The sequence below is a fragment of the Prionailurus viverrinus genome, chromosome A2 (genome assembly GCF_022837055.1).
Source record: "Prionailurus viverrinus isolate Anna chromosome A2, UM_Priviv_1.0, whole genome shotgun sequence".
NCBI classification, from domain to species: domain Eukaryota; kingdom Metazoa; phylum Chordata; class Mammalia; order Carnivora; family Felidae; genus Prionailurus; species Prionailurus viverrinus.
In genome coordinates this window covers 52,130,782-52,157,216 of record NC_062562.1, presented here as the reverse complement: position 1 = coordinate 52,157,216, position 26,435 = coordinate 52,130,782, and the positions used below count along the sequence as shown (strand labels likewise).

Here is a 26,435-nt window from a genome sequence, read left to right as displayed (position 1 = left end):
ACTACTGTTGGCCCTTGAATGTGTCACTGACCAAAGAGTAAATAAGAGTGTCTTTGTCCTCTTGGAGCTTATGTTTAAAAAAAAATTTTTTTTTAAATGTTTATTTATTTTTGAGAGAGAGAGAGAGACAAAGCATGAGCAGGGGAGGGGCAGAGAGAGAAGGAGACACAGAATCTGAAGCAGGCTCCAGGCTCTGAGCTGACAAAGGGCTCAAACTCTTGAGCCAGGAGATCATCATGACCTGAGCCAAAGTTGAATGCCCAATCAAGGGAGCCACCCAGGTGGCTTACGTTTTAATGTAAGTAGAATATCCCTTTGAGATACAGTGTCTCAAAAGGTTCCTATGAAAATTAAATAGTAAAGAATAACTATTATACTGGACGGTGGTGCGTGAGGCAAAGACAGCACGTACCAGCGGAAGCCCTTTGGCACCATGTCACTGGGTCACACACAGCACATCTCTCTTCTGGAAGGAAGGCAGACAGAGGACACCTCTCCCTCCAGGGTGATGGTACATTAAGTCACAACCAGAAACAAGAGCCCAGGATCCACACACTCTACCTTTCTTTTGCTCGCAGCAATGACGGCAGGGAGCCAGCGGCTCTCTCTGGTGTCCATCAACAGGAACACGACATCATGGCTTTCGATGAGCTGCTCCAGGTGCTCCACGTCTTTGCGGGCCTGCTCCAAGGTGATGCTGGAAAAGTTCACTGGGTGTCCAGGCATGGGGATGCTCATGTTGAACCCTCTGGCATTCTAGGGAAAAACCCAGATATACAGATGTCTGAAGCAAACACAGGTGGTATCTTAGAGCCTGTGTCTCCCCATAGCTACGAACATGTAAGTGTGGTCAGTTGCAACCAGAAATTTCTCTGTGCACGATCATGCTGCTTGTTCCTTTTGCTACCCGTGCCCTGACCTTCTTCACCTCTACATCCTAGACTATCTTATCCTGTCATCCCCAGGTCTCTGAGCCTGGATATATATAGCAGCAAGTAGAGACATACGGATCCTAGTTCCAAAGGAGGGAGGCACGTCCATCTGAGCCAAGGAGGACACTGAAGAAAATGGTGCCTTTGACTTTTTCCTATAATCTGAGGCCAGGAACCTCTATCAAAATGCCCTGTGTCTGCCCAAGTCCCCTCTGTCTAGCTGAGTTGTTTCTCCCTACTTCTTCCCAAATTGCCCCCCACCCCGCTGATTTTCTTAGTGCATAACATCTCCAAATAGGATATTATAACAGAAAACATTTGATTTAATAAATTTATATAAGATTAGTATGACTGACTGTGTTAATCTTCTTAGGGGTATATGCATTTTTAAAAAACCTCTCTAAACCAAAAACTGTACTTGCTAACTTACAATCAGAAAATCTACTTAGGAGTGTGCAGATATTTGTTTGAGAGGGAAAGGGACAGGGTCTGAGCTGTAGCAGAGTGTGGTACTGAAGTGAAGCTTCATTCCTTGTCCAAAGAAGTTACCTGGTGGCCTGGGTTCTCCTCAGGGGCTTTAGGACAGCTCTGTAATTTACTATTTGTCCCCTGCTGGCCCCACAGCGTCTTGGCAGATTAACAGTGAGTCACATATGGGTGTCAGTGAAGTCAGGGACATTAACTGTCCACAGAAAAGAAAGTGTTGTAGAGTCACAAACTACATACACCCTTAATCCCCTGCATAGTGCTGGCCACAAGGAGGAGTGTGAAAACATCAACTTTCTCGTTCATTTGCCAAAACCCGTCACCTACTAGAAAAACAGCTCAGGGGGCAGAATAAGTAGGTCCTTTTACAAAGGAAAATTCTATTTCGTGGATTGTAGCCATTTTCTCCTTATCTTAAACTTTGAACCTAATCTCCGGAATTCAAGAAAGTGACAGTGGTAGCAAAGGCAACAATATTTAAAAGAATGAAAAAAAAAAATGTTGCAAGCAAAGCAGGAAAAGACACCAAGCAGAAAAGGACTTCAGAAAGCGTTCAAAACAAGTCCAATTTAGCAATGAAAACATTAAGAAGACAACTATCTGGACCTCATTAAGGAATTCACTCATTATGTATCATGTATATACTCAATACTGTGGTAAACAATAAGCAAAGACCACAGTAATGTTAATACCTTACTGTTGTATTACAATTGACAAAGCATTTGAGAAGATGGTAGCTTGATCTTGGTATTATTTAGGTACATTAGTGACACCAAAGCATAATTAATCAACGCCAATTCTGACCTTTTCAGTAATACAGATCCATACCCACTTTACTAACCTAAATCGTTCTCTGCTTGCTAAAATTGCAGCCAGCAAGCCTCTGTAGGACTGGCTCTCAGCCCACCATTTGGTCCACACGCCTGAGGCCGGAATTTGGCAAGTTTCAACACAGCAGTTTTCAACCTTGGCTGTGCATTAGAACCACCCAAAGAGTTTTGAAAATTCCTGATGCCCAGGCTTCTCCCCAGACTATCTCAACTGGAATTTCTGAGAGGGGACCCTGCCATCAATATTTTCTCAAACTACCCCCATGATTCATATGTGTAGTCAGGGTGAAGTATAGTTTACAGAAGAGTGTAATACATAGATTTTAAGTATACAGTTGGCTGTGTTTCAACAAACTGCAGGTGAACCACTGCATATACCTTAAGACACAGGACATTTTCATCACCCCAGAATGTGCTCGTGTGCCCCTTCCCAGTCAATCCCCACTACTCCTCACTGCCACTGGGACAACCATTGATGCAACCACCTTTTAAACCCTAGATTAGTTTTTGCCTATTCTAGAACCTCATATAAATGATATCCTATGGTATACATCTGTTGGTGTTTGGCTTCTTTTGCTCAGCATAATGCTTCTGAGGTGTGCCCATATTGTTAAGTACCAAGAACATGCTCCTTTTTGCATTGTGAAAATACCTCGATTTGTTTATTCAATCTCTCACTGACAGCTATTTGGGTTATTTCTAAATTTTGGCCATTAGGAACAAAGCTGCTATGGACATTCTTCCACAAGTGTTTTAGGGTATATATGTTTTCATTTCTTTTAGGTAAACATCCACGAGTGGGATTTCTGGGTAATTAGGTAGGTGTAGTTTCATGAGAACCTGTTGAGCTGATTTACAAAGTGGTTGTTTTAATAGCAGACTGAGTTCTGGTTGCTCCACAGCCTGACAACATTCAGCCTTGTCAGTTTTGGTTTTTTTTTTAATGTTTATTTTTGAGAGAGACACAGAGTGTGAGTGGGGGAGGGGCAGAGAGAACGGGACACACAGAATCCAAGGCAGGCTCCAGGCTCCGAGCTGTCAGCACAGAGACCAATGCGGGGCTTGAACTCACAAACTGTGAGATCATGACCTGAGCCGAAGTCGGACGCTCAACCAACTGAGCCACCCAGGTGCCCCCGTCAGTCTTTTTAACTTGACCCACTGCAGTGGGTGGATAGTGACAGATCTCCATGGTGTTAACTCATATTTTCCTGAGACTACAAAAGTTGAGCGTTTTTACGTGTGCCCTGGCCATTTACAGATCTTCACTATGAAATCAGTACCTCCACAATCTGCCCCCCGTAAAAAAAAGACTTGTCTGTCCTTTTATTACCGAGTGGTAGGGGTTGTTTATGGATTCTGGGGAACAGCTTCTTGCCAAATAGACCTACCTTGTGTATTTTCTGGTTTTGGCCACCTTTTTCATTCTGTTAATGGCACCTTTTGAGAAGCAGATGTTTTAGGTTGTGTGTGTGTGTGTTTTATGTTTATTTTGAGAGAGAGGGAAAGAGACAGAATGAGAGAGAGAGAGGCAAAGAAGAGGGAGACAGAGAATCCTAAGTATCTCACAGAACAGAGCCCAACTCAGGGCTTGATCACATAAACTGTGAGATCACGACATGAGCCAAAATCAAGATCAGATGCTTAACCAACTGAGCCATGCATGTGCCCCTGAAAATTTTAGGTTTTGATGAGATCCAAGCTACCCATTTTTCCACTTGTGGTCAGTATTTGCTGGGTCCTAGATAATCTCTGTTTATCACGAGAGCACTATGCTGCTTTCTGCTGGAAGCTCTGTGGTTTAGCTTTTATGTCTAGTTCTGACCTTACTGGGGTGTCACCTAAGGGCTCAGGGTGTTCAATGAGGGAGCTCCATTCTGGATAGGTGGGTCTCCAATGTCTCATGGCCTTGGGATAGCTCTGAAGTCTCCATTCCACTCACAACAGATGGTAGTGCTTTTTTGCCTGGCTTTACAGAGTCATGTCCTGAACACACGTGACTTGAACTGGTCAAAGGCTCAAGATGCTATCCAGACTCCTCCTCTGCCCAGCTCCTGCATGTCTGATACTCTGTCCTGCATGTTTCAGCCCCCTTAGCTGCTCTGAACTCAGATCTGTTTCCTCAGCTCATCAAACCCAAGAACATCTCCTTGGGCTCCTCATGGGCTCTAGCAAAGGCCAGAAAGTACCTCCATGCAATGGGCTGGGACAAACATTCCTTCTTTCCCTTCTGTCTAGGACCATGGCCTTTCACTACTCCACTGCCTGGAGAGAGTCATTTTATATATTTTTCCCGGCTGTGTAATTGTTTATGATAGAAGAGCTGGTCCAATACCAGTTACTCATCAGGGTTGTAAACAGATGTCCAGAGTTGGGTTTTAAAACCTCTGGTGTGGTTCCACAATCCTACATTGCCTTGTATTTAAAAAAAAAAACAAAAACAAAAATGGTAATCTCAAATATTTATTTGATTTTTTAAAGGTTACTTTGTTTCCGACTCAATTAATTCAACCCCAGGATTAGACAGGGTATTTGTAGCAGAGCAGTTCTTTTCACATCTTGTTCACTTAGGACTAGCCTGTGTCTGTGGCCTGGTGTAAGGGGATGAGTAAGTATCTGCTGAATGAAAAAACTACACCAAACTGAACATACAAAGAAAATGCCGTAAGTCTGGGTAATTGGCAGGTGAAATAGTTTCACAAGTACTTTGCAGGAAATTGATGGATTACACTAGTACTTTAATGGGTTCTGTACATTATCTATTATTGCTTACAAGGCAGGAAGGATGAAAGTATAAAAACCCTTGCTCCTGGCCTCCAGGACTGAATAACCCAGTAGGGAAAACACAGTAGCACAATATAAGTGCTGAAGAGGAGGTTCGACCCTGGTAAGCTGATGGTTTCAAGAAAAGGTGAACTTGATCTCAAAGGCCCAGAGTGACCCGGCCCTTGCTTCTGCCCTAGCCCCTTCTCTGTCTTCCTTGACGTCAGTGCTTCCCTTCCTGGTTTTCCTTCAGTTCCACAGAAGCACCATGCTGTCTCCTGCCTCAGGCGTTTGCAGACAGCTCTGCTACCCTTCATCTAGCTGACTCCCACTCATTCATCCTTCAGGACTTAGCTTCCTCAACAGAGTCTAGCTTAGCTCAGGCTGCCTGGTAAACGCCCTCACAGAAACCGAGCTCCTTTTTCATGCACTTAACAATTACAACTGTTTACAAAATTAGGTGTTAGGGACCATGTACCCCTCTGGACTATAGAAGCTCCACGGAGAGGAGAGAGAACTTTTCCTGCTTGTGCCCCTGCTTGTGTCCCTAGTATACGGAAGGCCTGAAATATTTAATAAGTAACAGAACAGCTGTACAAATAAATAGGGGGGGACTGCATTGGGTCACAGACCATTTGGGCAAGAAAAAATTTCAGGCAACTAGAAAGTAGCTGAATTCAGATTCAAAGCCAGGTCTGTCTCGGCCCTGAGGGGAGCTCACTCTCCAGTGACAGACTGGATTATTCTTCCCAACTATGCACTGCCTCCCACTAATAGAATGTCTTTGCCCTTTGCCAGATGACTTTGCAGGACCTCCCACTAGAAAGGCAGAGTATTCTGACAAACCCCACTGACTTTGCGCTTGGCCCTGTGACTGGCTTGGGCATATAAATGGAAGATGCTACACTGTGTCACTGGTGAGCTGAGGTTTTAGAGGTATAATAAGTTTTCACCAATCCTTTTACACTCCCACCTTCTACCAGAAGAAGAGCATGACCCAGACTGTTGCTCTGTAAGCCCAGATTTTAAAATAATGACTTACAGAGCAAATTGGAACCTGACTTAAAGCCTGGAGTCCAGCCTAGCCCAGCAGCTAAACTACAGTCAATCTGCAGACCTGGGAGCCTGAGATAAATGCTTATAATAATAAGGCAGGGAGAGGTTAGGACTGTGTGATGTGCAATAATGTGGCAGAAAGCTAACTAATATGCCTCCTCAATTGACAGGGTTGTAACATTTTTATTTCTTTTTGGCCTCTAGCACTTAACTGGATACACAGTGGGCGCTTAATCATTAGTGTTGAATTAAACCCAATAAACCATGCTCCTCAAGATTGCTGGTGAAATGAACAAAACCATTAACGTTGCTTCTTTTCAAGCAAAAGATTCTGAAATAAATGAATATAATACTGAGTGATTACACAGAAAAACTTTGAGAAAGTGGGCTATCTTTTAGCTGAGGCCGAGAGCCTCTTGTGGCACTAAGTGGTAGCAGATGCTTCGGAGATATCTAATCTAACTTCTGTCAGACCAACTGATTAAGTGTGCAAGTTGCAGATTCTCTTTTGTGGATGACCTCAAAAAAAAAAAAAAATCTTGCCAGATTTTGAATCAAATGAGCTGAATGACTTGTCTCTTATTATCTAGTGTGCTTTTAAAGGGAACAGTCTGATTCAAATACAAGCAGCTCAGGTAGCCACATCATCCTTCTGTGTGGACTTACATCCAATTTAATTTCATAAACCTGTATTCAGTAACTATTGAGTATTTTGATGATGAAGGAAAAATAACATCCTGTATCTGAGCTATTATAAATCCCTTTCGGGGTGCCTGAGTGGCTCAGTTGGTTAAATATCCGACTTCAGCTCAGGTCACGATCTCACAGTTCGAGTCCCACATCGGGCTCTGTGCTGACAGCTCAGGGCCTGGAGCCTGCTTCGGATTCTGTGTCTCCCTCTCTTTCTCTATCCCTCCCCCACTCATGCTCTGTCTCTCAAAAATAAATAAACATTAAAAAAAAATTAAAAAAAAAATTAAATCCCTTTCAAACAAAGCTAGATATAAATACATGCATACTCCCAAATTCCTCAACTGAAACTCAGGTAATACTTTGCCACTCACAAAAACATTTTCTCACTCTTCATTTTATTTTCACAATAATAAACACGAGTTTTGTTTCGTTTTTTAATCCCCATCTCTGAGATGAGGAGAGGCTTAGCCATATGATGAAGCCCCAGGTAGTAAGTGACAAACATCTGACTCTCTTTTACCAGTACCACAGGCCCTCATTCCCCAAGATTAAGCACGGAAAGCTACAGGAGAAAACCTCCAACATTCCCGAATAGCATCAACATACCACTCCAGGGAATATTTTCTGGAGCCGCTCTGCTGCAGCCAGGGCCTTGGGCTTACCACCTGCTAGGCAATCTTCAAATTCATAGAGAGGCTGCCTCACAGGATTGGAGTAGGAGATGTTGGCATTGTCCACAAATGTGATGTGTCTGACACCCCAACCCTGCATGGAAACAAGAGATCATGGTGTGTTTCTGATGAACATTTCACAGGGTGTCTCTCTTGCAACCTATAAAGAGGTTTAGTTTTGGAATAGCTTGGGAATCTCAAAATACAGGAAACTTTAGAAACTGAATTGTGCAAATTCAGTTTTTGATTAACAGAGGGCCAGCTTCCTTTAAAAGACAAAAATAATTATATACCCGGTGCCTAGTTTCCTGCAGTAATGAATCTAAGAAATGTCAGAGTGGGTCTAATAAGTCATTATTTTTGACAGTGGCACCAGAGAAAGAGTTGGAGGTGAGTCCCATGAGAACTGTCTTAAAAGAATTAGCGATAAGCCCCCAAATGTACTTGTTTTCCCTTAATGAGTAATTAAATATAAATAACAGCTCACACTAAAACTCACTTAAAGCCTGAATTAATGCCTCAGAAAAATGACTTACAAGTTATTTTCTGTTGTATAACATCGCAGAAGATTTTGTACTACTGAAGACGTAAAGGGCTTGTTAATATTCAGTAATACAGGGGACAATTCTATATTCTCTCAAATAGTTTGTATGATTTCATACACTTTAATTATAATTCCTTCAAAGTATTATAGAACCACACAATTTTAAACTGAGATGGCATCTCTAACATCCTTAGTCCAACTGTTTTGTTTCACAGATATGCAAAGTGTAGCCCAGAAATCACTGAAGGTCATAGATCTGGTTAATGGTGGGAAGGGCTGAGATCCTGAGAGTTGCAACCAAATAGAGATGACTGCTTTCTGGAGGGTGGGGTGTAGTGTGTGCATTTCAGCATATCATAAATAGGCACAGTGATCGAAGAGAAGCCCCTGCCATGATTGGCTACAAAGCTAATTCTGCTCTCTCTCTTATTTCAATAGCCTTCCATTAGGGACTCTGAAATTCAATTAAACTGACGGTTCCCAGGGGACAGTCAACTAGTACCCAAGATTCATTTTCAGGGTTGAGAATGAAAGGACAGAATCCATCCTTTCAAAAGCATAGTTTTTACATTATTGGTTTTGAAAGCCCACTGGTAAACTCAGATCTACTCATCCAGTTTTGTAAGTGACTTTCATCAGCTAAGCAACCTACTGTGGAGGTGGAATAAAGACAAGGACAACCCAAAAGTCACTTGTGCTTGGTTTGAGGACATTTACTTCTCAAGTGTTTTTACATTCCTTAAAGCAATGCTGAGAGGACTGCAAGGAAGGCAGTCTGGGAACATACTGGGCAGTGGGAAGAAAGCCAAATAAATTACAAACATACTATGGGTTAGCCACATGTGAGTGCGGGTTTGCACTTAACTTTTGGCTTCCTGGGATGCTACACGGTTTAAATGGCTAATCTGTAAAGATTAAAGGAAATGATAATACTCATTGAAGAAAATGATAATACTCAGTGCTGGTGAGGATGTGGAGATGAAAAAACTATTGCACGGGTTGAGAATGTAAACTGATCTAATTTTTCTGGAAAGCAATCTGGCAATATGTGTCTAGAATCTTTCAAATGTTCATATCTTTCAACCTACTTGTAGCAATATATCCTAAGAAAATACTTACAGCAATCTATCCTAGGAAGTAATCTGAAATATGAACAAAAATGCTCCACAACATAATTTATAGTTGTAAAATATTGGAAACATATTAATGCCTACCATTAGGGGAGTGTCTCAGTACATTATATTCATCACAGAAGAAGGCATATTCTAGTCATTAAAAATGCTTTATAAGCATCATTTCTAATGACATAAGAAAGTGTTTACAAAGGTAACAGATAAATTAGCAAGGAGCATTATTATAAATCAAATAAAAATTTTAAATATGTATTTAACAAACATTGAAAGGAAATAAGTGAAAAAGTGGTAGGAAAATGGGTACCTTCTTTTCCTGCTTCGTAACTTTTATACTTTACAAATTTTCTATAGTGGGTCTCTACTGACTTTATCATTTTTAAAAATATTAAGAAAACCTAAGCACCTAATTATGGAAGCCAGAAAAAGAATAATAAAATAAATTCCACAAAGAGAGGAAGATTATTAATGAAGATAAAAATAGATGTTAATGAATCTGAAAGCAATACAAAACAAAAACAAAAACTATAGAACTAAAAAATAAATCAAGGACTTAGCCCTCCAAAAAGAATGATACAGTAGACAAGGCTCTCTGGCAAGTCTGAATAAGAGAAAAAAGAGAAAACATACACATGCAACATTAGGAATGAGGAAAGATTTTTTAAAAGATAAAGAGAGTTTTAAAAGATGCTAAGAGAATACCATATGTATTTTGTGTCAATTAATTATAAAATCACATGAATAGAATAAAATTCACAAAGGAAACAAAATTAAAGACTCACCCTCACTAGTAAAAGAAAAGCAAATTAAAAAGTCATATATGTTTCTAAAAGTACAGGCTCGTAAAATGTTTTGGGAAGGTGATTTAGTTTGAAAAAAACCCATATATACATATTACATATAGTATGTATATATAGTATATATAGTATATAGTATATAATATATATATATATTATAGTATATATATAGTATATATTGTGTATAGTATATATATATGTATGTGTGTATATACTATACATATATATACACAGTATACACACATATACATATAGCATACACACAATACATCCTCTCTAACATAATAATTCTACTTATAGGGATTTCTGCCTAAACAAATAATCCCATAGATATGTAAAGATCTAAAAATGTTCATTTCAACAGTATCTCAAAAAAATATGCTGAAATCGAAATAAAGTGAGGGCAGAGTCATACAACAAAATACTACATATACCAAATATAGAACCATACAGAGAGCCACAATTATTTTTCTCTTGAGTTAAGAATAAAAACCTGTTACAGACAGTATGCTATGATCCAATTTTTGCAAATATAAATAAATGACAGCAAAGGTGACAAATGTCCCTCTCTTTATTTGCAAGTGCCTATGAAAACGTCAGGGAAGGACATACTGTGTACTAATCTAGGAAGTCTGCTGAATTCTGGGAAGTGGGACGAGAGGAGAGTGGAGAAAGACCTGTTTCTACTTTGTGATAAAAGTATGAATTCCTTTTATAATAAAAAGATAACTGAAAAAAGAAAAAAGGAAGGGAAAGAGGGAGGGAAGAAGGAAGGATGGGAGGGAAAGAGGAGTAGGTAACTCTGGGAGGAGGAAAGCAATCTGGTATATTAAGATAAGAGGAGAAGCCACAGCTTCAGAGGTACCATTTGGCCCCCACAAACTTACCATCAGTGTCCTAGCGACATTACAACCCAAGGTGCCGGCTCCAAGCAGCAGACACTTGACAGACACAACCTTGTCTAAGTCCAGAGTAGGGACCAATCTCCAACACATCAATTTGAGATTTAAATCCACTGATGACTCAGCTAACCTAGAAAACGACAGAATTATTTATCCATTCAGTCACTCATTTATGCCCCAATCTTGTCTTAAAAAGATAGAAAGCATCTGAATAAGAAAATGAGGACCAAATCCTAACTAAGCAAAATGAGATCACAGGGAAAATAAGATGAAGCATGAGGGCAACAGCGAGGAGAAACAGCACAGCACATGTGCCCGTGTGGATCTCCGTAACTGCTACCGACAGGCCACAAATCTGATACCGAGTCCCTAGCAGCCAAAGTGAAAATGGAAGCATGACCACTTAGAGGAGTCACTGGCCCCTCAAAAAAGGGTGCACTTTTATCCCTTAAACACAACACTAATTTCTATGAAATATTTCTTATAACGTCCTTCAATGTAGGCTAATAGGATGAAATTAAAAGGCCACGAATAAGGACTACAAGGTAGCACGTATCTGTAACTAACTAGTTTGAGAGACTCAGATCAAAGCAAGAACAAAATTTATAATGTCTAGAAGACCAAATGAACTGTGTGCCCTTCAGGACCTCCATCAGGTGGTTAATTCTCACAACCACACTTAAATCAAGTCAGGCAGCAAAGAGTGGAGTAACACTCATTGTCAATGTGAATGGTACCCCCTGCACTGATGTGAGCGATGTGGTTGGCCTGACAGAACCTGCTGTGTGTCCTCATTACCAACGGTCCCCTTGGGAGAAAACAGCTTCCAAAATATACCTTTTAGGGTCCATACATTCACTGAGGTTCACCATCCTCGGTCCCATGCCGCCTTTCTGGTTTTTTTCCCATCCGACTGCTTTGGGACAATCTTAAGGCAAACAAAATAGTACGTTTAATGAAGGAGGGACAAATAAAAACATGTAAGTCAAGTGGCAAGATGGCACACACATTAAGAAGCTTTCAGTTCACTTCTTTCTCAAAGCGGCTCAGGGACCTGAATTTGCATGTACTTGAAGCAGTTGCTCAACACCTTCCTCTACTACCAGGACCCTCGCTGAGAAATCACCAGGGTTTTCCTGCAGAGGGGCTTCTGAAATAGCCCTGGACTCTGGCCTGAGCCGCCTCAACTTCTGCAGTTCCTGGGAGCTGCTCGAAAAAAGACAACCCAACTTGGGATAGGTATAACCCGGTGCAGGGCTCTTATCTGTGGAAGACCAGCCAGCATGACTGCAGCACACTTTCTGCTGAGCTTCCCATCAGGATTTGAACCTCTATGTTCAGTGCATCCTTTCCGTTCCTCATCCTTACCACAGCACTCTGCTCCGCCTCTCAACCCTGTCTCCACGCACCTATCCTGTCCCTTTGTTAAGCTGCCCTCTCCTTTAAGCTCATCCTTATCTAGTCAGTCTTTCCCCTTCCCTGACTTCTCTCTTCTCTACCAACTTCTTTTAATCTCTGCAGTCGGTGCCTCTGAATTTCCAATCCCAGTTCTTGAAGTGTGCTACAGGCAATGCTGTGTAGCAGCATTGGAGGATAAGGATCCTGTGGCTGCTCTATTCTATTATTACAAAATCCTCTTATAAGTCTCACTTTCTTACCTTAATGGTAACCTGACTTCCTTGCTGGCAATCTGCTAATGGGGGGGACCATTCACTCTATTACCCTCTTCACATCTTAGGACCTCTGTTACTCTCCCTCTCTCACCAAGTACCTGAGATTCACAAGAAAGCCTCTACTCTGTAACAGGGAATTCACTCAGTCACAATCTACCCTGCCAGCGTCCCCTCCAGTATCTGCCTTAAGTAACAGTCTTTGAAGGAACAGAAACTCCTGGACTTAAAGATGTACAGGACTACTGGGAAGAAGTCTATGTTTCTAATTTGTATTCTGGTGTTCTTTGGCCACTCTCCTACTTTTAGATGGCTGTCAACACTTCTATTTCCCTTTCCTTGGGAACTTTTCCACGTTTGACCTTAGTTTTTAAAAATAGTATTGCTCAATATAATTATGGGACCTAGAAGGTGTAGATTTCCTTGACACAATCTTTCCTTTCTGAGATAGGATGACCAAGGGAAAACCTTGGGGCCAACTATCCTCAAAAGCTACTTGGGCCCCAGTATGGCTGGACATATCATTCACAGTGAGGAGCCAGAAAACAAATGTCCCTTCCCATTATAACTCAGGCACTCTGATGCACCCATGTGTGTGTTTTTTTAATATAACAAAAAATTAGAACTGATGTAATAGATTTGAGTTCTTAAAAAAGGTTAAGAGTTCAAAATTCTTTTTTCTGGGGAAGGAGTTCAGACATGCTACTAATTCATATTTTGTCTGCTTTTCTCACTAGTCTTACATTTAATTTCAAAAAAAAAAAATGCATCCCTAACATATAGCCAGAAACTTGAAAAGAACTTCAAACCACACAGTCTAGTTCTGCAATTAATAACCCTGGCCTAAGCTTTCTCCTGTTACAGATAAGAAGTCATGGTACAAATAAAATCTCATTTCAAGTGAAAACATCTCTGTTCTCAAAATGTTACAGCCATTTCTAAGAAAATTAGACATACCTTAAGCTTATTAATAATGAAAAAAATATACTTGATCTATCCTATCTGCCTCTATATAAATCAAATCCATAAGACATGCCCCAAATTAATAGAAAAACATTTTTTTAGGGGAAAATTAGGTCTTGTTTTCTCACAGGTGAACAATCAGGAGGAGAACATCAAGGACGTGAAATGAAGGATCTCCCACTCTCTGCAGAGTCTGCTGCCTCCTTCTGCCGGCTACCAGAATAATTTTTCTATCAGCAGTGGACAGTGGGCTTGGCTGTACCACGAGGAGCCAAAGATGACAGAGGATATTTAAAACCATACTTCTCATACCAGTGCCATTGCAACTATAGGATGTCTTCGAAATAGCATAAACTACTACTATATCAATACCTTCAGTTCACGTTATGCTATAGAATAACTCTTTACAAAGTTTTATTTAAGGTTTTATTTGTAGCTAAGAGGGATAATATTAATTTACATGAAAAAAGAAAGAAAACTTGCCTTTCCTAAATTACATAATCTACACTCAGTATCAAGCATAAAAAAAATGTAGCAGAGGCATTACTGGATGACAAAAAAACATCTTTTTCAAAAGGAAATGTGCAATGTTTCTGGAGTTTGCCAGCTTCACCACGTATCAGCAAGATAATTGGGAATGGGGAGGAAGAATCATCCAATGACTTTATCATAAAAATGGAAACAAAAGTACCTCCTCTGTAGGGTGGCTGGCAAGATTGAGTGAGTGAGTTAGTATGGAAGGCATCTAGTGGCCTGTGGGGCATAGACCAGACACATATTACTTGTTAGTTAACTCACCCATTCCCCTAGAACTATCTACAAATTGCAGTTTAATAACAAAGGTATGGCACCTAAGTTGAGTCCATGGAAGCTATTTTAGAATGTGCCAGAAGAGGGTGCTAAATCAAATGCAACTATCTAAAGACAGCAGGGAAGCAGTGAATTTCTTAGGGCTCTGAACTTACAACTTACAGCCTTCTCCTCTGCTTGACCAAGCCGAGTCCACCCTCAATCTTTCCGAGAAATCTATTTAAGACACTTATCAGTGCTGTGGCAAAGACTCACCAATAAAATGCTGTCAGAGTCAATCCTAAAGCCTTCTGACTTCTGCACTCCAGAAATGACATCTCAGAAGAGATGTTACCACTGCCCTCCCTGACACACACACTCTTAAGCACATGACCCCAGACTATAAAGAAAGCAATGTGTCTTGAACAACGCAGATGTGGTGAAAAGCAGATTAAACAACATATGTAAAGGTACCCTGGAAAGCATGAAAGTCAAAGAAACCTGAGGGATCGTTTTGGAGAGTGCTGGGATTGGCGTAAGATAAGAAATTAACATAAATTAGCATTTATTAAATACCTACGCCAGACATTGCATATCTTTTACACAGGACCCAGATTTGCCCTAGGGTATATTCCATGAGGTGGGTATTATCATCTTTATTTTACTCGAAGTTGAGTATGTATTCTATCTTTGTGACATGTATATAAACACATAAACATCTGCGTACACACACATCTATAAAATACCTGTGAGCCCAAGTTTCCTAACTTATGATATCTACCACACAGGATCTTACAAAGAATATTAAACACGGAAGGAGAAATGGCACTTTTGCTAACTGGTTTACTATGTGGAGAACAGGATCACATATAACTTTATGTAACAAATAAATCTGTAAGTAACATTCTTCCTCTAAGAAAGGTCAGGAATAAAGATTTTATATGAAACAAAAACTAGGAAGGGAGAAAAAAAAAATCCTCAAGCCTGGAAAAAAAAAAAAAAAAAAAAAAAGCCTGGAGGAAATTTCCTGAGGACAATCTTTGCCTTTGTTGCTTTCTGAATAGCAGAGCAATGCCCTCTGTTCAAGAGAGGTGTTCCCATGGGCAAAGAGGTAAGAGCTGTACTTTTCTCTACCTTCTGCTGCCATTGTGAAGGGATGAAAGGAAAGTTAAACTTGATGAGGTTTCTGATAAATGATAATTATATGCATTCTCAACGACCGGCAAATTACCTGGGCTAAATGCCATTTCTGGAAGCTTCACTTCGAAGACGATGCTGTGGGCGATGTCTCTCACCCCCTGCATGGTGCGGTCTCGGAAGCAGAGAACTTCAACAGACTGGAAACTGCTACTCCTGATGTCAGGTGCCAGGTTTTAATTAATTCATTTTTTTTTTTTAAGGAAGGAAAAGAAAGAGCTCTCATAAGAGCTTCAGCAAAACCAGTTGGAGTATTCAAAGCATTGTAATTATGCCTCCCTGACACCCCTGGGGCATGGTTTTAACCTCTGAGAGATTTTGAATGCATACACGTATGCTCTCCTTTGTCCAAATGTTTAGAGGCTGAGCAGTGAGTTGGCTCTGATTGCTTTCTAAGTGAATTTTATATAACAATCATGTTGCAAATAAATAATTCTAACAAATGAATCATCAATGCAGGGGAAAAGAGATTGCAAGATGTTAAAAAGAACCTATAAGACATACATGGTTTCTTCTGGGCCTCCTTCTCACTCCCTGAACTCATATTCTGTGAAACAGCACCTCAGTCAGTACTAGTTAGGAGGCCTGTGTGCACTCTACAGACTCACCACCTGGATAAGCAAGTGTAACCATTCTCCCTCTGGGGAAAATCTATAATTTAGCTATCTTCATTTGTTTTAAGCACTTTTATGTAAGTAAAACAGATACAAAGACAAGTACACAAATCTTAAATATAAAGGAGCTCATCTCATGCCTTCTCCCAGTCACTGCCCACCCCCCTTCAAGAGTAACTACTACTCTACTGTCCACGTCCATTCCTGGGTTTTGTCTGGTCTCATCTTTACCTAGAAGGAATCACAGAGTACGTATTCTCCTAGGTCCAGCCTGTTTTACTCAACATTAGGTCATCCGTGTTGATACGTGTATCAGTATTTCACTCAGATTCGCTACAACATCACATTCTATCACAATGAATACACCACAATTTCTTATCCGTTTCATTGTTGAAGGACATCCGGGTTATTTCCGGTGTTTGATTATTAAGAATACTGCCGCTATAAAAATTCTTGCACGTGTGTTTGCTTGTATCTATCTGAGTACACATTTCTGTGCATTATGTACCTGAGAAAGAAATCACTGAGCCACAGATAGTTTTAACTTTGGGGGATGCTGCCAGTTTCCTAGCAGTGTTTGAGGGCTCCAACTGATTCACATCTTTGACAACACTTGGTATTGTCATCTTTTTTAAGTCATTTGGTAGGTATGTAGTAGTATCTCAGCATGGTACCTCATTATCTCTAATACTGAGTAGTATCTCATTATATTTTATGTCCACTGAACAATGATGTTGAGCATCTTTTCAAATGTATACTGACCCCTTAGATATCCTGTTTTCATTATTTTAGGGCTAGGAGAAAAGGAAGATGGTAACAGTAGGAAAATCTGATCTGAGAGTGACCCAGACAGGTGGAGGGAGGGGCTGGAGAATTTGGGGACTGGGACCTCTGGGTGATTGCCCCTACTCTGAAATATCTTCACTGCAGTATGGTCAGAATCTGCAGCTCCATAACACACCTACTTAGGGGTTCATCATTGATGGAAATTGGATCATGACTGACTTATGGATTTATTATCTGCTTTCCATGCCAGAAATGAAAACATGCATTTGGAGGAAAAAAGAGACAGATATAGGCAGACACAATGTCCAAAATAGGTAGACTGAGACACACAGACAGACACAGACAGAGACACAGACACACACATGTAAATACCATCGGTGGGCTGCTAGGACCAAAAGATTCCTCAAAGGCCATCCAGGGTGCTGGGCTAAGTTACAGGGATCATATACACCAATCGTTATCTGTGAACAGAAAAGACTTTGTGAGTGAGTCAAGCATCGTGTCAGTTTCACAGTACAGACACTGCTAATACTTCCTCTTGTCTTTATAGGCTGTTCTGCAAAAGCACTAAGAATTAGACACTTGATGAAGGGCTAGAGGGAAGAGAAGAAAGCAAAAGGATCTCACACCAGACCCCAGAACTTCTGGATGGAGGGGCTATAAAATTCTTCTCTGCACCACCCCAATGCCTTGCAGTAGGCCTGGCAGAGTAGGAACTAGATACATGTAGAAAGAAGAAAGATTGCATGGGAAAACAGGGGGTGAGAAGACAGTCAACTGTCAAGGTTCACATAGAGACCATCCTCTAATAAAAAGATAAAAATCTGTGAAGATTGCTAATGTTTATGTACTGAGAAAATAAAAGAAGGGCCACTGCCATTATAAGTCTACAGTCAGATGCTCTTGATACTGTTAACATATATTTCTTTCTACTCCTTCCCCCTCCAACTCCCTCAACCCTGACTTCTGTCTGGAAAACTCTATTTAACTTCAAATAGCATTTCTTCAGTGAAGACTCCCTTTAGTGGGAACAGTCACTCTGTCCGTTGTGCTTCCATAGCAATTTGTACATTACACATGCCATTTTTCATTTTCTCTTCTTCCTTTCAAAAGACAATGAGCATGCAGCACCCAGATCTTAATTTCTAAGTACCATCCTCCAATAAAAGGAATCAGGGCTCCTTGAATGCATGGCTAATTGTAGGGCTGGAACAGGGAAAACACAAGAAGAGACTGTAGCATCTTGTATACCAGAGAGTAAGGAAGGGGGTGCAGGTGGCATAGTCAACTAAGTGTCTGACTCTTGAGCTTGACTCATGAGATCAGGTCATGATCTCACAGTTTGTGAGTTCAAGCCCCACATTGGGCTCTGTGCTGATAGCATAGAACCTGCTTGGGATTCTGCCTCTCCCTTTCTCTCCCCCTCCCCAGCTTGTGTGCGTGCATGCAGTCTCTCTCTCAAAATAAATAAACTAAAAAAAAAAAAAAAGTAAGGAAGTGCTCAACAAACAAAAGCATGGGGGCACATCAAGGGGACACAAGAACCAACAGAAACAGCATTCGATGGCCAAGGCTGGAACCATCTGAACAACAAAATAAATAACGTGGTATTGGATTATAATGCAAAGTATTAAATAAATACCTAGGAGTCCACACTGATACAAATAAATGATGGGATAAACAAATATATGAAGGTGAAGAGACAAGTCTTCCTTACAGAAGATTTCCAAACAATATATACAGATACTGCCTCCTCCAGGAGTAGAGCTTAATCCTTCTCCTCCTTGACAGTGGGCCAGACTTAGTGACCCACTTCCAAAGAAAAAAACAGTAACCACACAATGGAGAAACCTGGCAAAGACTACCTTAACCAAGTGGTCAAGTTTAACATCATCAGGGATGCCATGTGAGTAGCAGGTACCCCTGATATGATGTGATGACCAGGGTATTTCACCTTAGTGGCACTCTTTCTCAAAACCCGTAACCCTAATCATACAAAAACATCAGACAAACCAAAATTAAGGGGCATTCTATCAAAATAACTGTCCAATACTCTTTGAAACTGTCAAGATGATCAAAAACAAGGAAAGCCTGAGAAACTGCTACAGACCAGAAGAGACAAAAGAGCCATGACAACAAAATGCAATGTGGTCTCCTGGAAGGGCTCCTGAAACAGAAGGAAGATGTGAGAAAAACGGGTAAAGGCTGAATAATGTCTAGAGTTTAGGTAATAGTAACCTACTAATGCCAGTTTCTCAGTTTTGACAAAGGTACCATGCTAATGTATGGTGGTAACATTACAGAAAACTGAAGCTGGGAGAGGGTATATGGGAACCCTCCCTCTACTGTACTTTCAAATTTTTATAAATCTAAAGTTACTCCAAAATGAAAAGTGTATCTAAAAAAAAGAAGCAGCGAGCATCTAGAGAGCAGGGAGTATCTTTTTCATCTTCCCATGATCAGTTCATATATACACAGCAGATACTTAGTGAACGCATGCTGAATGATGAAAAGATGGATGGATGGATGGATGGATGGATGGAAGGAAAAGGGTGAGTGAGTGAAAGGAGAGAGAAAGTCAGGAAGGGAAGAAAGATAGCTGGGAGAGAACCATAAATCAACCCACAGGTTTCCTTTATGGGTGTATTTTTGGGTTAAATAAAAACACGGCAGAATTTTGGTTATTCTAGATCCAGTTAGTTTTATAAGAATGGGATCAGTCCAAACAATTCCATTTATTTACTGAAATGCTTAATATGTTAAATAGAAAGCAGAATCTTAACCCATATTCAGAGAAAGGAAAGAAAGGAAACAAAAAATAGGAAGGAAGGAAGGAAGGAAGGAAGGAAGGCCTCTAAGATCACCATCCAGAGAAAACCAACATTAACACCTTGGTATGTAACCTCCCATAACTTTATCTTTGAATAAATATATTTTATTAGTATAACTTTTGTACAATTATTTTAGTAGATAATTTTTATTGCTAAAGAAAAATTATATCATGCTATACATACTGTTTTATATCTCTTATTCTATTGTGAATTCTCTTCTCTGCCAATAAATATCAGTCTACAATCACTGTCAATAGTGGCTGAAGAGCATTTCATTGTTTTGGTGTACAGTAACTTTTTTCTATTTCCTATTGAAGGACAATTAATTAGCCTTCATCTGTGCTCAGTAAAAATATCTGAAAATGAATTTTACTATTGTCTTATCAGACAATTATTGTATTATTTGAAGGATATTCTGTTTTTGCTACCCTCCCTGTATGAAATGTTCTTACTCCTAACACTAAACATTTTTGCCTAGATCCATTTCATGTCTTTAACGCACACAGACAGATTCATATTTGATTCAATGCAGATTCAAATGTATGACCATCATCTCAGGAAATACAGAGTATCTTTATTTGAGATTTCCTTTTCCACAGGAAATGAAACATCAGCATCCAGGAAGCTTTTACAAATAGAGTTTGCAGAGACTATTCTGAGTACTGTCCCCTACTACACGAGTGGCCTAGGGCAAATGAGTCAAATTCTTCAGGCCTCAGCTTTTAAAATCTGAATCAAAGCATGCACCTATTTCACGGAGAGGTAGTGAGGATTAGAGTGTGATACTGACATGAAACCCCCACCTGTGTAGTGCTGCTAATATTATTATGGTGCCTTCAAATCCCCAGTCATGAGCCTCGCCTAAGTAATTCTGATGCAGTTGGACCTGTCCACAGACTTACTCTGCAAACCATTACAGAAGGTGGTCTTGTAGACAAAAGAAAAAAAGCCTGGGGGGCCATTTTTCATTACCTTGAAAAGTCTGGATTGGCTCTATGTCTTTCCATTCTCTGTAAAATGTGGTCCATGCACCAGCAGAGCGTCACCTGGGAATCTGTCAGAAATGCAGAATCTCAGGGGTGCCTGGGTGACTCAGTCAGTTAAGCGTCCAACTTTGGCTCAGGTCATGATCTCACAGTTCATGAGTTCAAGCCGAGTGTCGGACTCCGTGCTGACAGCTCAGAGCCTGGAGCCTACTTCAGATTCTGCATCTCCCCCTCTCTCTGCCCCTTCCCTGCTCACACTCTGTTTCTTTCTCTCTCTCAAAAATAAATAAACATTTTTTAAAAATGCAGAATCTCAGACTCCCTGTCTCCAGCCTTGCTGGATCGGAATCTGCATTTTAACAAGGACCCAGGTGATCTGCAGTGAGTAGGGAGCACTACTCTGCCCCTCAACCCTCTCCAGCCTTGGTCTTCACATGTGAATGTGCAGGAGAATCACTTGGGAAGCTTTCAAAATTCCTGTTGCCTGGGTCCCATCTCCAGAAGTTCTCATTCATTGGTCTGGCACGTGGCTTGAGCATTAGTTGTTTTATTTAAAAGCTCCTCAGGTGATTCTAAAGTACAGCCAAGTTACAAAGATCTCTTGAGAGTCTGTAGCGATTTCTCAAAGTACGATCCACCACACACACACTCCCTCGGTACCATTACCCACGTGCTTTGTGACCTCCTCTGGTGATTCTTGTGTGCACCATCATTTTGGCACTAGCCACCTCAGGTCTAGGATTGCTTAAAATGGAGTTCATTGCATCCTATATTTTTCCCACGGTAGTTGTGATTATTTGTTAAACCAGGGTATTTTCTTGATTCAAAGGCACCACAGATTATAAAATCCACTCTCAAACTGTACAGAAAAGGAAATGTCACGACATCAAAGATACAAAACAACTGCAAGAAATTCCTGACTTTAGAAAAATTAAAATGTGAAGAAGAAAGCATTTTAGAATGGAGGTCATACAGGATGCATTTCACATCTGTTTCTCTTGCTGGCCTCTAAGCTCTGTGAGTGTTGGAGCAAGGTCGTCTATCATATGCATCTTTCCACTCCTGGTGCCTGGCATGGTACCAGCTAGTCAGCAAACTGTGCCGAACAAATGACAGAACCGGCCAGTTTCTCCATGCCCCGCTATATGGAAAGCTCCGTCTCTCGTGCCCCATCTTCAGGCAGGGATCCTGGGGGGCGGCCAGAGGGAGGTGATGGCTGAAGCTCACATCAAGGACCATGGTGCAGCATCTCAGCTGGCTCCTTTTCCTCCCCTGTCCTTTCTCAACAGCACAGGTTCTCCCTCCAGTGACATTTTGACCCTGGGATTCTCCTGGGTAAGAATGTGACAGTTTAATCTCACAGGGTTTGCTCTGAGAAGCGAGAGAACTCGAAGAATGATGTTTCCCCACCCAGGGCTCCCTATGAACAAAGAAGCTGTCTGCCTTGAATTCTTCTGGTCCCGTTTGCCACCACCACCACCTGGGACACTTTTGTTGCCTGCTGTCAATCATGACAGAAGGCATCTGCTGGACAAACTACATTTATTGATCATCGCTTCAACTTCAAATTTTTAAAAATTCATCAAAGACATGTACAACTCTATTATCCAGCAAGAAAAGGGGGAGAGGGGAGACACCTGCATTCTACTTCTGTGACATTTCAAGCAGCTTAGAAGAAAATGACCTGATGTAGTGAAAAAAGCTGATGTGGAGGTCAGCAGGCATGCGTCCTAATTCTACAGCTACCTGATTTTCAGCCTTGGGGTGTGAGCAGGCAGGCATACAAGTATAGGGGGAAAACAGACCTTGGAGAAGTGCTTTCCTCACCTATAAAATGGAGACGTTGTATCATTTCATCTCAAAGGATTCCTTCTAGCTTCAGAATTACAGAACTTTAAAGAACATTAAAGAGAAAAAAAATCCTACATAGGTTATAAGACAATATAAATTTCTTAGGTTCAATCTTACTGGGTGTCTAAAGGCTACTTAAGTTTTATTTGGGAAGAATCCAGATAGTATCAATTCAGAGAATACTTTTTGTATAGAGATTCTTGAGTTTCAAACTTTCAAATGTGACTCAATAAACCTGGACTCTTATCCAATGTCCTGAGTCACCTACTCTCATATGACCTCTCTATGCCAGGTTTCTCATCTTTGGAGAACTCTGCCTGGACACAGACACTGGAAACAAGGCAAGCACTTAATGATGTGAACTATAACAGCAATGTAAATAAACTCTATTGTAGTAACTTTACTGACCTCTCTGTTCAGTTCAATCTTACTGTTACATAGTTCTCTACCTTCAGTCTCAAGGTTCTCTTTTCCTAACCCGCAGAGAAAACAAGGGGATAAATTCCAGTTTATCAAATATTTTCTACATTTAGGTGTTATCATCTATAAATGCAGAGTTGGAAGTAAGTGAATTTATTTATTTATTTTGAGGGAGAGAGAGAGAGTGTATGTGTGTGAGCAGGGGAGGGGCAGAGAGAGAGAGAGAGAGAGAGGGAGAGAGAGAATCCCAAGCAGCCTCCACACTCGGAGAGTCCGATGCGGGGCTCAACTTCATGACCGTGAGATCACAAATGCAGGATCATGACCTGAGCCTATATCAAGAGTTGGACGTTTAACTGACTGAGCCACCTGGATGCCTCAGAACTAAGTGAATTTGAATTATAGAAGTTAGACTATCATATTAGATACTACAGGTGGGTGCCTAATTTCAAAGAATGAGCATATTTCTGACACTAAATACAAAGGCCATGAGGTAGGAAGGCAATAAGAAAAAAAAAAAAGAAATCTTTTTCTGAGTAGGAAAAAACAGGAGTAAGTTTCTTAGAGCAACCTGACCTAAGAGGAGCTACAGGGCTGGAATGAACTGCTAAAGAGAAATCTATCACCCATAAAGGGAGGTCGACGTGGAGATGCTTCAGAGTAACTCTCTTACCCACGTGAGGCATGCATGAGTACAAAAAGCAAGCATCCAGACAGGAAAATGATGGAACACATTTGACATGAGGCTGAACGTCATTTAGTATTTCTTTGATGATTCAAAAGTGATTTCAAAATCTTTAAGTGCTTTCAGAACCAAATCAGGTACCTCAATCATTGTAGGAATTATTAGTCAGCACAATGCTAGGTAGGCCAGCTAAACTGTTTGGGTAAATAGATTTTTTTTGTTTGGTGGTAGCAGCAGTCAGAAATAACCATGGGATAGGAGTTCTGCGTTCTCCAATTGGCTTTGCCACAAAGTCATTCTGTGAAGCTAGGCAAATCACTTCCTTTCATCACACAAATCAGTAGAAAAAAACAAAATGTAACTGGAAAAAAAAAAAACAACTTTGTTTATAAGGCTGACGAAATAAATGCTCCTTTCTACTTGGCTGAGAGCACACAATTCACTGAAGTGGTTCAGTCATGTTCTGGCTATGGTCCACCCAGCTATTTGCTGAAAAAATTCAATGTGAGAAAGAAAAGAGGGTGAAATTGTCAACTTGAGTACCCTGGGCTAGAGAAATTTCCACACTGATCCCATAAAACACACTTCTCTGACAAATGGACATCTATTACTCAAACACTTGATGTAACAGGAAATGCGCAAAGGTGATTACATGCTTTAAAAGTACAGGACAAAAATTCAAGTATCTAATGCACAGCGATGTCACAGACAGCTGCCAAGATGTGGAGTTTGCTAAGTGAAGAAATAGCCCCGCTAATAGCATACCAATTGCTGCTCCTTGGCCATCACTCTTGTCCGAAGATTTTTAAAACCCTAGAATTAAAGGCTAATGTTGTTAAAATTACAAAATGTATCCCAAACATCCAATTTTCAACGACTACTCTGAAGAAAGCAGAAGACCCAAGCAAGCTTTCCTAAAAGACTGGCAACAGAACAGTGATATGGGCTGTTTTTGATGGAATCACAAGCAGTGGCTTGAAAGACAACTAATTGTTGGTGATGCAGCGTCACCGTGACCAGTGTGGAATAACATTTCGCTGAGGGAAATAAGAACTTAAACAAGGCCAGTCTTTAACCGATGCAGATGTGTAAAATGTGTAACATCCCAATGCTGGTAAAAGGTGCATGGCTGGCAGGAGGGCAAACTGCACAGTGTGTGAGTCCCAGTTATAATAAGCAATGGTGAGCCAGAGCTGGCTGGAACAGAAAGGGGAGAGCCAGCTGTTACCAACTCTCCCCATCTCTGTGCTCTGGGACCTCACACTGGTAGCCTGATGCCGGCCACAGTGGGAGTACTGGAACCCCAGGAAGAAGCAAATGCTACACAGTCAGGGTTTTGCCCCACCTGAGAGCTAGCTGTCAAACACTTAGCAGGACACTACCGATCGGACACCTTCAAGTGTCCAAACTCTTTAACCCAGTCATTCTGTATCCAGAAACTCCTCCTTCCCAAGAAATAATTCAAGGTAAGTGGGGGGATGGCAGGAATTTGATGCACACGGAGACTCCTAATACGGAAGACGTATGAGAAAACTATAAGTCAAAAATGTCGCGTTATCTATCTATCAGAAAGGATGTTGATACAGACTGCGACAGTATTATGCTAAAATCTACAATAAAAGAGAATATAGTATAATCTTAGTCTTTGAAAAACAGGAAAAGATTAGTAGGAGATATACAAAATGCTTACTTAAGAAACAAAAACTTAAAATAATAGTTGAATGGCTTTGTGAGAATTTAAAAGCAGAAAGATGCAGCTGGAAATGAAAAGAACGAATGGAACCATACTTAGTGTAGTTCACTTATCTGACAGTATTCTCAAACTTGGCACACAACATTGTCCAAACTACAGTGATGACCCATTTTGGAGTCCAAATCACTTAGTGGATCACAACTGGTATTTTTCAAAAAGACAGAAAAGAAGAGGATAGAAAATAGAGTGCAAAGCACTGAAGAAAGTATTATTTTGTGAAGGAAAATGCTAATGTAAATGGGGAAAAAATGTACTTAAAGAAAGTATCTTAAGTTCAGGCTAAGGAATAATAAGGACATCAGTTAGAGGTCTCTCTTTTCTCAACTCTGATATGTCTACATGGCTAGTGAAATTATCCTACTTGATTTCACGACTTCATAAAATTCATTAATTTTTTATTTTTAATTTACAATCTCTTATATGGCTGAGATAGCTTACTACATACCTCATTACTTCTAATAGACACTCACAGTACTTTTTGATTCATTCAGAAGAATTTTTATTGAGGACCTAAGACAAGTGCTAGACACTATGGAGATGCAGATACATAAGACACAGTCCTGCCCTTGGGAGCTTACTATCTAGTATGGAACAAAAGTTATTTGACAAGGGAACAGAACAGTAAATGAAGAACAGGGAATAAATGTAGTGAGATCAGAAAAGGGAAGATCTATGAGAAGGCTTCACTGTGGAGTTAGGATCCCAACAAGGAGAGTTTCTTAAGATCTTCACAGGTAGAGATTTCAGATGACACAATGCAAGGTCAAAGAGAGATATAGAAAAAGTCCTAGGTAGACTTGATTAGTCGGTGGTGGTGGTGGGGTTGTCTAGTTAAAAACAGGAAAACCTGGGGGGCGCTTGGGAGGCTCAGTTGGTTAAGTGTCTGACTTTGGCTCAGGTCATGATCTCACAGTTTGTGAGTTCAAGCCTTGCTTCAAGCTCTCTGCACTGCCAGCGCAGAGCCTACTTTGGATCGTCCATCTTGCTCTCTCTGTTGCCCCCTCTCAAAAATAAAAATAAACATTAAAAAAAACCCAACAACAACAGGAAAACTTGGTTGGAACAATGGTTTATGAGGAAAATAGT

The 26,435-nt window shown here is 40.6% G+C and overlaps 1 protein-coding gene across 6 annotated transcripts in view; it reads right to left on the bottom strand.

Annotated features, from left to right (window-relative positions):
• Nucleotides 1-26,435, bottom strand: part of ATG7 (autophagy related 7) — a 247,781-nt gene that overhangs the window by 188,211 nt on the left and 33,135 nt on the right. For all 6 annotated transcript variants that reach the window (XM_047835874.1, XM_047835908.1, XM_047835902.1 and 3 more), the window contains 6 exons: nt 17,196-17,284; nt 15,458-15,579; nt 11,642-11,732; nt 10,790-10,934; nt 7,367-7,525; nt 562-756 (listed from right to left, as the gene is read on the bottom strand). In XM_047835874.1, the coding sequence (XP_047691830.1) occupies nt 562-756; nt 7,367-7,525; nt 10,790-10,934; nt 11,642-11,732; nt 15,458-15,579; nt 17,196-17,284 (801 nt within the window). The remainder of the gene's footprint in view (nt 1-561; nt 757-7,366; nt 7,526-10,789; nt 10,935-11,641; nt 11,733-15,457; nt 15,580-17,195; nt 17,285-26,435) is intronic.